At 26.1% G+C, this 18464-nt stretch overlaps 3 protein-coding genes across 6 annotated transcripts; 1 reads left to right on the forward strand and 2 right to left on the reverse strand.

Moving 5' to 3' along the window:
* Positions 1 to 491: 491 nt before the first annotated feature.
* Positions 492 to 8591, reverse strand: LOC123265339 (cationic amino acid transporter 3-like). Of its 4 annotated transcripts, none has more exons than XM_044729042.1 (10): positions 7740 to 8068; positions 4652 to 4886; positions 4422 to 4550; positions 3959 to 4219; positions 1858 to 2141; positions 1548 to 1785; positions 1155 to 1418; positions 911 to 1077; positions 731 to 839; positions 492 to 668 (listed from the first exon to the last, which is right to left on the reverse strand). In XM_044729042.1, exons 2-10 carry the CDS (start codon positions 4881 to 4883, stop codon positions 547 to 549), a joined length of 1806 nt encoding a protein of 601 aa, XP_044584977.1. In that variant the 5' UTR covers positions 4884 to 4886; positions 7740 to 8068; the 3' UTR covers positions 492 to 546. The 4 variants fall into 4 exon arrangements, 3 of the variants coding, with proteins under 3 accessions (XP_044584977.1, XP_044584978.1, XP_044584976.1); XM_044729043.1 differs by lacking the exon at positions 7740 to 8068 and adding an exon at positions 7149 to 7595; XM_044729041.1 differs by lacking the exon at positions 7740 to 8068 and adding an exon at positions 8436 to 8591 and having other exon boundaries at positions 493 to 668.
* A 111-nt stretch (positions 8592 to 8702) lies between these two features.
* Positions 8703 to 11546, reverse strand: LOC123265348 (general transcription factor IIH subunit 2). Its single transcript, XM_044729065.1, has 8 exons — positions 11379 to 11546; positions 10758 to 10959; positions 10548 to 10676; positions 10296 to 10472; positions 9682 to 9935; positions 9144 to 9393; positions 8937 to 9054; positions 8703 to 8829 (listed from the first exon to the last, which is right to left on the reverse strand). The coding sequence occupies exons 1-7, from the start codon at positions 11435 to 11437 to the stop codon at positions 8941 to 8943; spliced, it is 1185 nt and encodes a 394-aa protein (XP_044585000.1). The 5' UTR covers positions 11438 to 11546; the 3' UTR covers positions 8703 to 8829; positions 8937 to 8940.
* A 120-nt stretch (positions 11547 to 11666) lies between these two features.
* Positions 11667 to 14434, forward strand: LOC123265347 (ribosome biogenesis protein WDR12 homolog). Its single transcript, XM_044729064.1, has 8 exons — positions 11667 to 11847; positions 11968 to 12053; positions 12129 to 12336; positions 12672 to 12812; positions 12885 to 13137; positions 13205 to 13451; positions 13991 to 14123; positions 14194 to 14434. The coding sequence occupies exons 1-8, from the start codon at positions 11783 to 11785 to the stop codon at positions 14324 to 14326; spliced, it is 1266 nt and encodes a 421-aa protein (XP_044584999.1). The 5' UTR covers positions 11667 to 11782; the 3' UTR covers positions 14327 to 14434.
* Positions 14435 to 18464: the final 4030 nt, after the last annotated feature.

Genomic DNA, 18464 nt, shown 5'->3' on the forward strand with positions numbered 1-18464 from the left:
TTTAGACATATATAAAATTTATAAAATCTTAAGAATATTTTTATTATTTATGATTAAAATTAGTTATTTATATAAAGATATATTCTTCTTTGTACTATTTACAAAATATACAATATAAAATAAATAAAATGCTTTTATATAACAAAATGTATTTACAAAATTAGACCGTCAAAAAACGGTAGCGTCAATGTTAATAAAAGCTGTTTATATATTACGTTAAAGGCAAGAGGAGTCATCTGAGATTTCGTACAAATAATTTCTAAGGTAAAAGACCCAGTTATTGACACTGACCTAGTTATTGACACTTGCAATTTTATTTTAATTAAATAAAACATATAAATTTTAAAATAATTGGTTTTTTGAGAACATTTTATTTGTTTCATTAGAATAAAATTGCAAGTGTCAATAACTGGGTCTTTTTTACCTTAGTCTAAAATATTTTAAATGAAATGATGTTAAATGTTTTTTTTTTTAATAAAAATTATTAAACTAATTTTTAAGTTTAAATTTAAAAATAAAATAAATAAAAAATTGATGATTTTTTTCTTAAAATTTAGTTACTAATTTTACAGGATTCGTATATGCATGAGGAGGTGGATTAGTTAACAATCTATCTCGTTGACCTTGTAAGCTATGTCGAATACCGTAGAAGAAATAAATACAAAATCCTAAAAAAAATTATCAAATTAATTAAAAAAAATTTTATAAATTTACAATTAATTATTTATACCTATAATCATCCACACGACGAATCGTATCCAAGTGAAGACATCTAATTGCAGCATAAGACAAAGATTAATAATTATACTGCAACACGGTACAATCGGTACAAAGGGAACCTAAAATGAAAAAATTTGCTTATTTATTGAATATTTGGATGTATAAAATAATAAAAAATTTATGTAATTACTTTGAAGGCTATTGAAACAGGATCTACTGGTTGTCTGCTTATAGCTATTACTGTGAAGATTATTACTAGACCAATTATAGTTAAAATTATGTAAATAAATATGTCCAACGGGTCACTGTTGAAGGTGGTGTGAGCAAGGATGAGGCAAAAGATAAATACTGCACATGCTATAAATAAAAAAAAAAAAGCTTGAGTAAGTTGTAATAGATAGAAAAAAAATAATTATTTGAGAAGAAATGCTTACAAAAGAGAAGAACGGCCCAGCCTGCAACTCTGCTTGAAAATTTAGTGGCAACTTTTTGGTTGTGAATATTAAAAATTAATTTAAAACAATCTAAATATGATAAATTGTTTTCTAGGATTGTATTTGAAGGTAATTTTACGGTATGAGTTGTCTTTTGGTACCTGAGAATAAGGACGGAGATAGCGACAATTGTGTACGCCAAAAGAGTACCAATTGACATCATGTCGATTAGTTGTTCAAGATTGAACATAAGAGTCATCAAACCTGGGCATAAAAAGTATTAATACAGTTATTAAATGAAAAATAAAATAAAATTAAATAAAATAATACAGTTATAAAAAATATATAAATAATAGTTTATAAAAAATAATTTTTTATTTAGTATTGATGTACCGATTAATAAGCCAGATGCTAGAGTTCCTAATATTGGTGTGTGAGTTTTCCGATGTACTTTAGCAAGAAATTTAAAAATTACTCCATCGCTTCCCATCGCGTAAAGAATTCTCGGAAGTGGAAACATTGCTCCAAGAAGACTAGTGCAAAGAGCAAAAACAGCGCCGACGTTAACAATCCACATAATTGCTGGCCAACCAATTTGTTGGAATGCGTAAGGAAATGGAGCTTCTGGATCCTGTATTTTATTAATATTTATTTGGATTAAAATTTAATTTATTAAATGTGATTATAAGTGATGTTAAGTTACTTGTAAGTAGTAGGGCCACATCATCGTCAGAACAGTAGAAATGGAGAAATACGCTGCAAAAATAACAGCAAGAGAGATCACTATTGCAAGTGGAATTGTTTTTTGTGGATTTTTGGCTTCTTCGCCCGTTGCAGCAACAGCATCAAAACCAACAAATCCGTAAAAACACTTGGCTGCTCCAATCATTACTCCACTTATTCCAAAAGGCATGAATCCACCTGTTCCAGGATTCTTGATTTCTGGAGGAATTGTTGACGGGTCAATGCTCCAATTTGCTGGATCAGCTGTCAAATTTATGTCAAGAACATTTAGTTTTTTATCTTTAATATTATTTTAACAAAAATTAATAGTTTAAAAACTAAAAACACGCTTTATAGAAAACCAAACTAAAATAGAAAATAAATTTTAATAAATTTAAATTAAGAATAGTGTTAAAATTTCAATAAATATAAATTAATAATAGTGTAAATAAAAATGTATTTTATTTTAAAAAGCGTGGGTGCTTTTTAAGATATCAAAATGATAATCACTCTACTCATATCTGTCAATAAAATATTTATAACTATTGACACCATGCACCCCACGCTTTTTAAAATAAAATACATTTTTTATTTACACTATTATTAATTTATATTTATTGAAATTTTTAACACTATTCTTAATTTAAATTTATTAAAATTTATTTTCTATTTTTAGTTTGGTTTTCTATAAAAGCGTGTTTTTAGTTTTAAACTATTATTTATTTTTACTTTTAGTTTGGTTTATTTATAAAAGCGTGATTTTTAGTTTTTAAACTATTATTTGTTGATTATCAAAAATATTCAGGCGCGCAAATTACCCACGGAGAGTTACATACTGACAAACTGACATACAAGTGAAGCTAATATAAAGCGTGTAAAAAACCTACGGAGGAAAACACCTGGTTTCGAAATATAACTTCGGGATGGTCATCAGAGGATTCCGGGTTGATGTACGGGTTTATCTGTGCCATTCCTGATGAAAACCTACGGAGGAAAACACCTGGTTTCGAAATATAACTTCGGGATGGTCATCAGAGGATTCCGGGTTGATGTACGGGTTTATCTGTGCCATTCCCGATGAAAACCTACGGAGGAAAACACCTGGTTTCGAGATATAACTTCGGGATGGTCATCAGAGGATTCCGGGTTGATGTACGGGTTTATCTGTGCCATTCCCGATGAAAACCTACGGAAGAAAACACCTGGTTTCGAGATATAACTTCGGGATGGTCATCAGAGGATTCCGGGTTGATGTACGGGTTTATCTGTGCCATTCCCGATGAAAACCTACGGAGGAAAACACCTGGTTTCGAGATATAACTTCGGGATGGTCATCAGAGGATTCCGGGTTGATGTACGGATTTATCTGTGCCATTCCCGATGAAAACCTACGGAGGAAAACACCTGGTTTCGAGATATAACTTCGGGATGGTCATCAGAGGATTCCGGGTTGATGTACGGGTTTATCTGTGCCATTCCCGATGAAAACCTACGGAGGAAAACACCTGGTTTCGAAATATAACTTCGGGATGGTCATCAGAGGATTCCGGGTTAATGTACGGGTTTATTTGTGCCATTCCCGATGAAAACCTACGGAGGAAAACACCTGGTTTCGAGATATAACTTCGGGATGGTCATCAGAGGATGACTAGGAAGGTCATCACCTGGGTTCTAGGTTGATAATAATCAAAATTTAAATAATATCATTATGGTAGTCTCTTTATGCGAAGGAGAGTTACATACTGACAAACTGACAAACTGACAAACTGACAAACTGACAAACTGACAAACTGACAAACTGACAAACTGACAAACTGACAAACTGACAAACTGACAAACTGACAAACTGACAAACTGACAAACTGACATACAAGTGAAGCTAATAAAAAGCGTGTAAAAATTAATTTATTAATGAAAATTTTTATAATTTATTTTAATGAAAAATTTAAAAAAAAAATTTAATGGAGAAAATTAAAAAAATTATACTTGTAATTTTAAAAAAAATATTTTCTTTAGTTTTAAATTAATTAAAAAAAATCAAAAATAAAATCTTAATTTTTAAATATTACTTGATAGATTACCTTTAATAGATCCAGCAACTATGACAATTAAAATAGTCGTCAAGTTAATAACTGTAAATCCCATATTGAGGTACGAAGATTCTTGAACTCCAACACACAGAAGAACAATGAGCAACATAACCACTCCGAAGGCGAAGAAATCCGGATAGTCCGAAAGAAATGACACTTCTATTGGCATAATTGAATGAAAATAATTCCGCATTTTATTGTCAATTAGAGAATCAACGTAATTACTCAAACCTCGAGCAACACTTGCTGTACCTATACAAATTATAAGTTTAATTAAACTACACTGAAGTTGACAGATTAGAAATAAATAAATTATAAAAAATATTGACATGTAGGAATTAAAAAAAATTTTCAATGCAATTTTTAAAAAACAATTTGTCAAGTGACTGCTCATCATTAAATTAAAAATTTAGCACTTGAAAGAAGGTTACTTTACTTTGCTTTTAAAACTTACCAATCACGTATTCAAGAATTAAATTCCAGCCAATAACAAAAGCAATAAATTCTCCAACTGTAACATAGCTGTAGACATAAGCCGATCCTGCTTTAGGTACTCGCGAAGCAAACTCAGCATAACATAAGCCTGATAATAAACAATATTTATATTATTACTTTATTACTTATATATTATTATTTTGTTTATATAATTTACTAGAAAAATAAATGAATTTGTGATTTTTTTACCTGCAAGGGCTGATGCGACTGCAGCAATAAGAAATGAAATACAGACAGCTGGTCCCGCAGTGTCCTTCGCTACACTCCCTGCTAGAACGTAGACTCCTAACCCCAATGTCGCGCCGACTCCTAATGCTGTCAAATCAAAGAGACCTAACACTCGTGCTAATTCTCCTTTTCCTTCCATATCATCATCTATTCTTTTCCGAGAAAAGGCTTTCCACAATTTTGTTGCCATCATGAACTATAATCATCATTAACAAGATTAATTTTATTTCTTTTTGGAAGAAATGAACAAGAAGAAAAAAAAGGTAACTTCAAAATAATTTTTTTAATTAATTTTTCCTAAATTTTTTTGAATTTAATAATTTATTTTATTAAAAAATTGTTTAAAAAAAATCAAACGGAGAAATTAAAAAAAAATATTTTATTTCTAATTTAATTAATAAAAAAAAAATCAAAAATTATTGAACGGCTAATTTTAGAATCATGTTAAATAAATAAATAAAAATGTTTTCCTTAAATTCTGCGTAATTATATATCAATATTTGCTAATTTTATTAATCAACAAATATGTACTCATTTAATTTAATAATAATAATTTCCTAGAATAAACTTAAAGATAATAGAGTATGTCTGAGAAATTATCTTATTAGTGATAATAATAACTAGTATTACATTATTTTCTAAATAATAGCGAGTTTACTAAATAACATTAAGTAAATTTATAATAATATCTCCAATTAGTAGATATAATTATAAGTATGTTATATTACCCTCAATAATGTTTACAAACCACAAACACTTACATTAGATAATTATATTTTAAATAAACATTAAATAATTTAATCAGAATTCAGTAGGCGTTGTTTATATAATATATCTTCACGAATGATAAAAGTGAATTGGAATTGGAAAGTTCATGTCCTTGTTGACTCAATTATTACAAACGTGCATGGATTTTTAATTCGTAAGGACGTAACAAAGTTTTGGCTAAATTTCTGAGAAAATAAAAAATTTTACTTCAGTAAAAAATAATTTAAAATAAATAATTAACATATTTATCTTGCTAAAAATTTCAAACAGTCTAATTACAAAGTAATATTAAATTAGCACTAATAAAATATCTCACGACTTAATTTATGACAAAAAAAAGTCGACGTAATAATTATTACTGCAGTTATATGACATTTTAAATTATAAAAATAAACCTCAACCTCAATCAAAAAATTCTTGCTTAATCCTAAAAAATTATTTCAACTTTTTTTTTAAGAATAGATTAATAAAGATTTATTTTTATTGATAATTAAAAATGTCCTTGAACATACAATTTTACACTATCACTGCATATTATTTTTACATTTATGATGTAAATTAAAGTAAATAATTTATTAAAATATTTGAATAAGATAAGCGCTCCAAACATTTTTTTTCGCAGTCCATGACTTTCACGGAAAACGTTTTCATAGAAAAATATTTTTTTTCTTGATAAGAGCTTGAAAAACTCACACATAAATTAATTTAATAATTTTTTAAGCAAATAAATTGACAAAAAAAATTAATGTGTAAATATTTTAAAAAATAAAAAATTTAATTTTTTTTCTATAATTTTTGAAAAAAAAACTTTTTAATTAACAAAAAATAGTCAAATATTTTTTACTTTAATTTTATAAGTCACTGATGACATTAAAATAAATATTTTGATTGACATCCATTGAAAAAATTATTAAAAATAATTGACGTGTAGAAAATTCCAAAATTCTAAGTGCAATTTTTAAAAATTATTCTTTAGTTCTAATTTAATGAATAAAAAAAAAATAAATAAATAAAAAACGGCTAACTATAGTATTATTATTTTTAAATGTTACGCACAAAATAAATAGTAATTTTTTATTGTAAATAAATTCGTCTTATGATTAATGTGCTTAAAGTTAACGTTTGTTTGGCAACTAATAAATCACCTGACAATACAAACTACCTTAGTAGACGACAGTTCCATGTAATAGGACTCAGTAAGGCTTTTTAAGTCGTGTTTTATAAATACCAGATATCAAAACTGTTTTCCTCTCTCCGCTGTCCTTCGTAATAGTTAAAGAAATTAGCTTATAAAATATATAAAATTGTGTTATTTTAAAAAATTTATAAAACCTATAAAGGTTTACTTAAATTTATAAAAATTTATAAAAAATATTTCATACAAATTAATAAATAAATAAAAAAAGAATACAATAATAAATAATTCAAAGTATACTGATAAGTAATAATTATCGTACTGAAAATAATCATAACAGTTTTTCTTCTTTGTTTATTTAAAATATTTATTAGAATAATATTTTAAACGTACAAACAACTTGTCATATTTATTTTTTATTCCCAGGATTATTAACCTGGATTTCCTTAATTAAAAATGATAAACAAAAAAGTGAAAAGTATTAATTGTATTTTTTTTTAAATAACGTCATTGCAGAAAAATTATATTTTTTAATCGAAATTAAAATCTACTCACATAATTTATTGCTCAGTTATAAGCTGTGTTATGACTTACGACTACTAACATAGAAGATAAGAGTAAATGTTTAAGATATCCTTGAATATCAACTAACGAGTAAATCTATATGTAATTATAAAAATATTCAGCCGTAAAATACTAATCTTAGGTCAATTAACTTTACTTTTTATCCATGTCTGTCGTAATAATTACTCAAAGACTTTTCCAATCTAAATAGCAATAAAAACAAACTGTTCTTGTTTATTATTTATCACTTTAATATTATATAGTCTTGTAAAAAATAATTCCTGATTGGAAAAAAAATCTTTAGTAATTAAATTTGTCAAGGACCCAGAAGTATTTGACCGCCAACATGTCTTTTCAGTTTAAAGAGGTCAAGATTAAACATTACTTCTGTAAAATTGAAGAATAGTTTCTCCAAAATATTTGCATTTAAATTATTCTATTATAATTTTTTATCTTAAAAATTAGACAAGATAAAATAATATTCACTTGGTGAATAATTCAGAGATAATCCTTAAATGATTAAAAATAAAAATCCTTTAATCTAGCCATTAATTTAAATTTATAAAAGAAATAAAATCTTACACTTATGTTATTATAATCTTCACTGCTAGACTATTTAATAATTATGCACACATCTGCATTGCATTGTTAAGAAAGTACTTGTTTTGTTGATAAACTTCATCACAATACTTAACTAATCATGTGTTAATATATACATATATATTGAATTAAAACGTTCATCAGTCTTGTCTTTATATCGGTCACTCGACTGAAACTAATACTGAAAACGCTAGAGATTGCGCGTTATTTAATTTGGTTAAAAAGATTACTTTATTTAAAAATTATATTAACTTATTAAGTAACATAGATTTTTTTCGCTTTTATTGCGACATATTTTGACCTTCGCAATGGTTTGTTACAACTAATTACTTGTATAGTTGGATAATTACACTTTATATAACACTAAAAAAAATTTTTTTTATATTTTATTCATCGTAATTATTTAATTAAATTAAATCAAGGCTATGTTTATATTATTGATCATTAGAATAAATAATTTTAATAATTAGTAATAAATATTTTTGATTAGATTATTTTACTGCGTACATTTATAAATTATTATACGATTAATTTGATAAAAAAAAATATATTATCTCGACAATTAATTAATTGAAGATTGATAAAGATAGCACTTGAAATTAATTAAAGATTTAAATGATAAAGATTAATAATTAAATAAAATATTTTTTATATTTTTATGGAGATAAAGACACTTACCAATTTTTGATTATCGATTTAATCCATAAAATATCGATCTAATTACGAGTATTAAAAAATTATTGATGAAAGCACATCGATGGCTTGGCGCGAACTAAACAGTAACATTTATGAGTTACTCGAGATCATACACCTGTTCACTCCCTCCACGAGATTATCTCTCTTTTACTCTCTTAATTCCTTCATTATTCTCCTTCCCCTGTGGTCGAGTAAACCGGGATAATCGTGGTAGTAAAATTAATCATAATTTATAAAATCAACTCTGAATTTATTTTTAAATGCCCTTTGTGTATTTTTTAAATCAACATCCGCAGTTCATCAATTATTATTAGTATTAATACTGACCTACACAATTAATTTGACACTACTGGTAATAATTTATTACTCATAAACGCTGAAATAAATTTAATGAATTTATTATACTGATGATGACTTAAATTAGCTTTTTAAAATACAACAGATTAATCTTTTAATTTTTTTAATTTAACTTATCAATCGTACTCGTTTACGTAGAACATTCTGCATTGCTAGCACATCCTGGACACGTGTGCAATGACTCGTGGATAAATATTTCACAATCAAGACAAAAAGTCCGAGTGCACTTTTCACAGATATACACCTGTGATAATAAATTTGTATTAAAAATAGTGATTCAAGATTATATTTATTTATTTATTAAAAAAAAAAAAAAAAAAAAAAAATCTGTACCTTTTTATCAATATCGTCAAACTTTTTCTGACAACCATAGCAAAATGGAGTGCTTCCGTCGAATGTTACTTCTTGGAAATGTTTTACAGGAAATAGATAGTGATAAGATCGAGCTAAATGCGGAGCTGAAACTAACGTAAGACCGCAAGATTTGCATTCTACTGGAAGTTCGCAGTGTTTGCTGAGACATTGTGGACAAAGATAACCCACGTTAGTTAATTTTGAAGATTCATCTGTACCATCAGCATGACTAAAACAATAATTATTTTTTTTACAATGATATCTAAGGTAAAAGACCCGGTTATTGACACTGACCTAGTTGTTTGACAATTGCAATTTTATTCTAATTAAAAAAATAAAATGTTCTCGAAAAATCAATTATCTTAAAATCTATAATTCAAAAAAGATATTTATTAATTTATAAAAGTTGATTTGTTTTTTTTTTTTTAATTAAAATAAAATTGAAAGTGTCAATAATTGGGTCTTTTACTTTATTGATAGTTTTAAGTATTAGAAAGTAATAAATTGATAAACTTACCACATGCAAACACTAATAGAAGTGTCAGTGCCGGAAGATAGAGTTTGATGAGGAAATCCCATTTTAACTAGTGCAGCGTCAAGTCTCATTGCTGCTGGTGGTGGATCGACATGTGCATTTAATTGATCTTTATAATGTTTGTCATCTAAAATTACACCATGCTCGCCTCCAGTCAGTAATGCTAATTGTTTACAAATATGAATTTCAGCTGCTAAGCCAATGACACTACATCTTATACCTTCAGCTTTTAAATTCTGTTTAACAAAAATTAATATTAAATTAAAGTTTTATCAAAAATTAATTTTTTTTACATTAATAATAATTATCACCGATGAAATAATTATTTATTATATTTATTACAATTAATGTTAAGTAAAATAGACTGCATCTAAGACAATAGATACTTTAACTGCTTATTTAAATAATTTCAGTATTTAATTTAAACTGTTTTTATTATTTTAACTAATTAATAAATTTTAGCTGTGATTATAATTAATATCATTAAAAGTCTCTATTATGAAATAATGGAAGTTACTGTTGATTAAATAATTAATTTGAGTGATTAAGAGTTGTAACAGGTACTAGATATAAATTATAAGATAAAATTAAATTACCTTAATCGTCTCATTAATGTCACCAGGATCACAAGTAGTTAATGAAGACATAATTAAAAGCACCTCACGACTTGCGTGTGAAGGGAAATTTTTTAATGAGTTGAGTGCTAATTCTAACGAGTTTTGTAACGATGGCTCTCCAATAAGTGACGTTGAATTTAACAACGCTGTTATTTCCTTAAAAAATAAAAATTTTAATTATAAAAAATTGTTTAAAATATTTTAAAAATATTAAATAGTGTAAATTCATACTTTGACATGTTTTTTAACATTTCCAGATAATTCACTTATTTTTTCAGCTCTCTTATTTTTGGTTACGATTATTCCAAGTTGACTAATGGGATTTTGGTAGAAAAATTCTTCAATAAACTCTTTTAAAAGCTGATGAAAAAAAAAATAATAGAATTAAAATTATTAAATAATTAATTTTTTTAAATATTTTTTTAGATGTTAGTTACATACTTTGACAGTACAAATTAAACGAGTAGGCTTGAGATCTGGGGATTTTATTCCTTCAGAAATATCTAATATCAGATAAAGGTGCCTCATCATACCCAGTCTAGCTCTTCCAGATTTTTCAATCTGACGTTTTCTCTTTGCTTTGTGTATAATTTCCGCCACAGAGATATCAATACCTTTGTGCTCATTTTCTTGGATAGATTCCCTGTGAAAAAAAATTTTTTTTTAATAAATAAATGTTTACTTTGATTGGATGATTATGAATCTTAATTATAATTATTTTAAATAATAATAAAGTTAGCCGACATTTTTGATTTTTTTATTTTCCTTAATTTATTAATTTATAACTAAAAAATATTTTTAAAAAATTGCACTTATAGTTTTTGAAGTTTTCATTTAACAAATGAAAAAAATTGTTTTTTATTTTTTTGTTAGTAATTCTTTAATAAAATAAATCATAAAAATTTTTAGATGTCGGCTAACTTTATTTTCATTAATTTTGATCATAATTTACAATTTATAATTTAAAGAATAATAAACCAATTAATTAATGCCAATTGGAGTTTATGTACATAATTTACAATAATAAACAAATAAGTAAATAAATAAATAATAAATAATTACCAGGTTTTTTCATAACCGGTTTCCCACCGGTACTCCTTAGTATTGTCTTCATCAATCATCTTTGAATTAATATTTATTTCCTTGTAATAAATTTATAAAATTTAACTTTAAGAAAATCTACTTTAGTTTATTGTTCAAACAATTTATTAGGTTAGCATATAAAGAGAAAGAAAGAAATAGAGGACCTAAAGGCAGTTTTTTAATTTAAAAAACTACCAAAATAAGAATAGACTAGTGGCGACACCAATCGACAAAAAATATACTAAAATTGGTGTCCGAATTATCCGGATAGTAATTTAAACTCCAATCAGCGAAACCACATGTGTTTATTGGCTTTTAAAGCATTTCAATTAATTTTCTTGTTTTTTAATTAACAGTAAAATAAATAAATAAGTTGCCAAACGATGGCTGGAATTAATACAGCTGATGCACCACAAATTCAAATTAAATTTGTGACCAAACAGACACAGTATGTTATATTATTTAGAACCTGATAGGTTATCATGACCTGAAATATATTATATTATTTAAAAAATGATTTTTTTTTATTTATTTAAATGTTATTTTTAAAATAATAATTGTGTTTTAGATTCGCCGTTCCGGACAATCCTTTTTCTGTGTCTGTAAATATTATTCCTGATGAGTTAAATATTTTAGTAAATCAAATATTGAAAAGTAGAGTAAAATAAAATATTTATTTTTCATAACAAAAATTTTCCTTTATTAATTATTTTTTTTTAATTTATTTAGATAGCGGAAATGATAAGCAAGTAGAATTTGATTTTCTGGTTTGCTCTGAATTGCTGAGAACTTCATTGTCAGAGCACATTAACGAACGTGGAGCATCTACTGAGGATGTAATTGATGTTGAATATTTAGAAAAGCATCCTCCACCTGAGCCACAAGATTGTTTGGTACATGATGACTGGGTATCTGCTGTAGCTGTATCAGAAAAATGGTAATTTCTCAAGATTAATTTTACTTTTTGCGATATTTAATTATCAATGACAATTTTATTAATTTTATTTAACAAACAAATTTATACCGAAAAATAATTAAAAAAAAATTTCATTCTTAATCTTTATTTGTTACAAAAATTATCATAAATCTGCTAAATTAATTTTAATCTTTAATATTGAAAAATAATAAAAAAAAAATTGTATTAATTTTTTTGTCATAATTTATTTGTTACAAAAATTCTAAAAATTATCATAAATCTGCTTAATTAATTTTGATTTTTTTACATAAATTTTTAATTATATAATATAATTACAAACTTTTTTAATTTTCTAGGATTTTATCTGGTTGTTACGACAATACAGTACAAATTTGGACTTCCAAAGGTCAGCATAAACTTACAATTCCTGGTCACAGTGCTCCAGTTAAATCAGTAGCCTGGATATCAATGGATCTTGAGTCAGGAACGTTTGTTAGGTAAGAAACAAAATCATGAAACTATAAATAAGTATATTTTCTTTTTTTTAATGTGTTATTATATTTTTTCAGTGCCTCACAAGATCAAACTGCCATAATATGGAAGTGGAACATCGCTAGAAATTCAGTAGACTGCATCCACGTGTGCCGTGGTCATGAGCAATCTCTAGAGTCCGTCGGAGTTAACAAGGACGGAGGAGTTATGGCAACTGGGTCCTGGGACACAATGTTAAAAATATGGTCGACTTCTGACGAAGACGAAAACGACAACGAAGATGGTGAATCGAGAAGCAAAAGAATGAAAACAGATAGGGGAAAAACTAGGGTATGATTTTAATTTAATTATTTTATTTATTTATTACAAAAATTTATTTTTTTTATTTTATTTATAGACACCTAAAAGAACAATGAAAGGCCATAAAGAAGCAGTGAGTGGAGTCGTATGGTCAGATAAATCAGAATTAATTACCTGTTCTTGGGATCATACTCTGAAAATTTGGGATTCTGAATTAGGTGGGATAAAACATGAAATTCCGGGAAATAAAAGCTTCTTTGATCTTGATTATTCTCCTTTGTCGCGGCTTGTTATTACTGCTTCTGCTGATAGACATATTAGATTGTATGACCCACGTACATCAGGTAAAGTATTTTTTTAATTAGTTTATTTGTAATATTTATATTTTTGCCACCCCGATGTCCGCTTTACTGTTTGAAACTATAAAAATTAACCGGAATCCGAGTGAATATTACAGTTTACTTTTTTCCGTGTAGAGAAAATATTTTTAATTATATTAAATTTTTTTTTTTTTTTTTTTTTTTTTATTAATTTGTTTAATGTCGCATAAACTACTAAGGTCATAAGCGACTAACGGTAAGGGGTAAACTTTTGAGATTGGAACTCGTTTTATTTTTTTTTGGGCTGAGCAGAATAATACACTTAAATATTGAAAATATTCATTGGTGTACGCCGGACTCGAACCCGGTCCAATGCTTTGGTAAGCAAGGGCCGGATCCGATACGGCTACTGCGCGCCTTTAAATATTTATAAAATAAATTTTTGAAGCAATATGTTGCAATATTAATTAAAAAAAATTTTTTTTGATAAAAAAAATACAGAATTAAAATTTTAAATTATTAGGTTTAAATAAATAATATTAATATTTTGATGAAAACTTTAGAGGGTTCTATTGTGAAGACAACCTTCACTGGTCACACACAGTGGGTTCAAGGAGTTCGCTGGTCAACAACCAACGAAAACTTATTCATTTCCGGAGCTTGTGATAACAGCTTGAAGCTTTGGGACACACGGAGGTAAAATTAATATTTTTAATAATTAAAAACATTAGGATAATTTTATAAAATAAAATGAATTTATTTTCAGTCCCAAGGCACCATTGTACGAACTCTCGGGCCATGAAGACAAAGTCCTTGCTTGTAATTGGTCGAATCCGAAGTTCATAGTCTCTGGCGGAGCTGATAATACCGTCAGAGTATTCAAGTCGAGTTACGCTTAAAAAATTCTTATGGTTAAAAAATAAAACTTGAATTTATATTTTACTAATTTCATAATTCAATTAACTGATGTTTATTTAAAATAAAGGACTATAATAATTAAAAAAAAATATTTTATAAGAATATTTTTTTTTTCACCATAATTCAAGATCCCGAAAAACATATATTATTTATAAAAGGATTTATAAAAAAAAATAATTTTATCTATTGGTATTATTTAGTTACTCTTTTAAAAAAATGATGAAAACTATTTATTTAAAAAAATCCAACTGGTGATATCACTCTTTCACTTAATAACTCTCTCACACTCTAATTAATGTCAAAAAAATACACAAAGACTAGTTTTTATTTTCTTAAACGACCCAAAATAAAATAAGGGCACTTTTAGTGGCTCATACCCTTATTTTTTTATCCAAGTTTTATCAAGAAATTTCTCTCTAATAATTAAAACATTCTTTACCTTAAAATTTTAATAAATTACATTCTTTTTCATCAATTTCTTCTTCAATTACAGCACCTATCAACCTCTAAAGATTTTCTAATTATAAACTATGACATATTTGTCTTATTTTACTTTATTAAAACATTTATATTTAATAACTTTTTTTTTTTCACAGTACGTATAAATAAAAATTCGGATGTTTAAAAAAAAATTTCATCATAAATGTAAAAAAAAAAAGTAAGAAAGCATCAAGGAAAAAATAATTTATCTTAAAACTTTTTAAAATTTTTTTTACTTAAGATTAAAGTAATGAAAAGAAAAAGGGAACGTAATTATTGTATAAAAATCAAATAAACACCTTTTTTCTTTTCTTTTTTAGCGAACTACAATTCTATCTTCCTTAAAAACATTCACACTCTTCATTTAATCACACTTAAATTGAAATAATTCTTCTTTATTAATCTTGCATACGTACACACTTAGTTGACAAACCATGTAAACAATAATTACGCAAAAGGACTGTACAAAGAGTCTCTTAACGAGTTATCCTCGCTTCCCTACTAACAGATAAAATAAAAAAAAAAAAAAAAAAATAATTAAACATAAATTTATAATAAAATCTTAAGCCGTAATTTAAATTCACCTCCTTCTCTTTTTCCTCTTCTTCAACACACAAGTAGTCATACAATACACACATACATTACTTAATCTACTTTTAACTTAATTCCTTAATCAATATTTTTTTTTTTAAAACTAATTTTATTTTCAACTAATTTCTTAGCCTAAGGACTACGTCACAATGGACTCTAACAGCTACAAAATGGGTTTTGTTAATTAAATCTATTATCTACCGAATGTAGTTTGTTCAGTATCAATGTATACAATAGTGTTTTAGTGTATCTGTGTTTTAATTAATAATTAATTCATCCACTCAAATTACAATAATCATTCTTTATTTAGCTAATAAAAAAGCACGAGCTCAGCATCAAGACACTCTATCTACTTATATTTTTTTTTATTTTTTTTTTTTTCATTTTCTTCTTCGTAAAACTTACATTAATTTAATTTTATTATTCTAACAGACATATATGCAGTAACCGAGCAGTCCTCGCACCTGACCCGCAGTTAAGCAGCAAGCAAAAATATTTCTTGCTAAATTGTAAATTTTTTTTTTTAACAATTTATTAACTCTCAAGCGTTATATTACAGTTTGAATTAATGTTGTAGAATAATAAATATATATAATATACATATTCATCATTATATATTTAGCCAGTCAGTCTTAAACGGGTTCAAAGTGCGTAGACTAAACGGGATGTTTTTTCCAACCATCTGCTTCGATATTTGTCATCATATTTAAATTAATTAATAATTAAATTTTTTTTCTTAAATCTTAAGATATCTCTTTCAAGTCGCCTCTACAAAGTTTGCAGCAAAATATCGTGAAGGAGAGACGTCTTGAAAATAGCAGAGAGGAATAAAGAGGAGGAGGCATTTATATCCTAACTAACATCTAATTACTATCTACTTAAAAATTATCTTATTAACTAGGCATTTTTTTATTTTATTTCTATAAAAACCTAAAATCGGTTTTTTTTTTTTTTTTCATTTTTTTTTCATTTATCTTTAACTTATTTTTTAACTTTATTAACTAATCTATATCCGTTTAACATCTAACGACGTTCAATATTTTTTACGTGACAATTTTTCTTCACTCCTATACAATAAAATCCTTTTTTCACTCTCCATCTTTATCGTCATCATTATCACTTTATTTCTTCCTCAGTAATTTATTTTTTCATTAGTTTTTTTTTTTTTTTTAACCAGCCGAAGTCTTCAACATGTTTGGTCGTCTCAGTTTAACAGTATTTTTTTTTTTTTTTTTAGTAAATCTAGAGTCTAGATTTTTTTACTTAAATCAATTAAATGTTTCTTCTTAGTAAAATTTTTGAAAAAATTCACTCATTACAAAGTTATCTTTCTCTCTTATTATCATTATCATTTGTTTTTTTTTTTTTTTTTTTTTTTTTTCTAGAGCTACCTGGTGAAGTTCTCTATTTTTCACAATCTGATTTACAAAGTATACACTGAAAGAACAAGATGATACTGGATATCATCCCAGATTATACTGAGTGAAAAAAATTTTTAAGATAGTAGCTAGTATAATTCAGAATTACAATGAGTATTATCCAAATTACACTGAGTATAATCCAGATATCACACAGTATAATCTGGATTATAACGAGTATAATCCAAATATCACTCAGTATAATCTGGATTTTTTTTAACTATCCGAAATTTTTTTTTCACCACAGATATCACTGAGTATAATCTAGATATCACAGAGTATAATCCAGATATCACTCAGTATAATCTGGATTTTTTTTAACTATCTGAAATTTTTTTTCATACCACAGATTTCACTGAGTATAATCTGAGATTATATCCAGTATCATCTTGTTTTTTCCGTGTAGAGTTGATTTATTATTATCATTTAATAATAATAATTATTAAATATTTCTTCAAAAAAATTATCCCTTTTATATCATCATTAAATCATTGACTCCTCCTTGGCTTCATTTATTTTAGCACAAACTCGAATCGAGTACAATAATTGTATCTTAAAAAATATTTTTTTTTTTTTAATTTTCATGATTTTTTTTATTTTTTATTTCATTTTTTATATTATCTCCGCACATAAATTTCAGTCGAGCTAACTAACATACTTTTCATACCCATATACTCTCGTAAAACTATTTATCAATCATCAGTCAATTAAACAATCACGCGCTCTTACAATCATCAAATTGTGATGTACCAAAATAAACTAAATATATTATTTACTTCAAGATTCAACAGTGTAAAAATCTTTCATACATTTAGATGACGCTTATCAACCGCTAATGAATAATTTATTACTTTACAATAATACTAGCAATAATAAAATAATTAATTATTCATCAGTCGTTTGTATTTCGATATAATTGCTAAAAGTTTCTTTCATTATTTTTTTTTTTGTCATACTTTAAGAATCTACCTAACTATTATTTCTTCCTTCGTGTGCTAGTGAAGTGTGTGCCGCGTGTATAAATGATCACACCTAGCATCAAGAACTCGTCTTATATTTGGTAGAAAGCTTTACATATTTTTTATTTTATAATTTTTGCATCAGTGTGTTTCCTAGTCGCTATATTAAGAATCGTCGGTTATTATTTTTAAAACCTTATGGTACATTTTTAGGATTTTTTTCAACTGTTTATTTATTAAATAAAAATTTAGGAACTTAATGAAGGATTTTAGGTAAAGAATAAAGAAAAAGTTAGAGGAAGAAGAACAGGTTTTTTCTTAAAGAAAATTATTTTTTTTTTAATTATGCAACCTCAACTCAGATAATTATTTAAAATTTTAATTAAATAACTAACTAAGTATCGCACGCATACAAAAAAAAAAATAATTTTTCTATTTGATTTTTTTCCAGACGATTTTTTTTTATCAATTCACACTTCCATTCTTTCATTACACTGCCTCTAATTACTCTAGACTATTTTTTTAAATCCTTTCCAACGATCTTGTGACAAAAATCTATTCGTACAAAATCTACGTTATTTCTCACTTTAACAAGATTTTTTTGTTTCATTTTTTATCTTTATATATAAATAATAGACAATAAAAAAGTCATAATAGAAAATAATAATCCT

The sequence above is a fragment of the Cotesia glomerata genome, linkage group LG5, assembly GCF_020080835.1.
Source record: "Cotesia glomerata isolate CgM1 linkage group LG5, MPM_Cglom_v2.3, whole genome shotgun sequence".
Lineage (NCBI taxonomy): Eukaryota > Metazoa > Arthropoda > Insecta > Hymenoptera > Braconidae > Cotesia > Cotesia glomerata.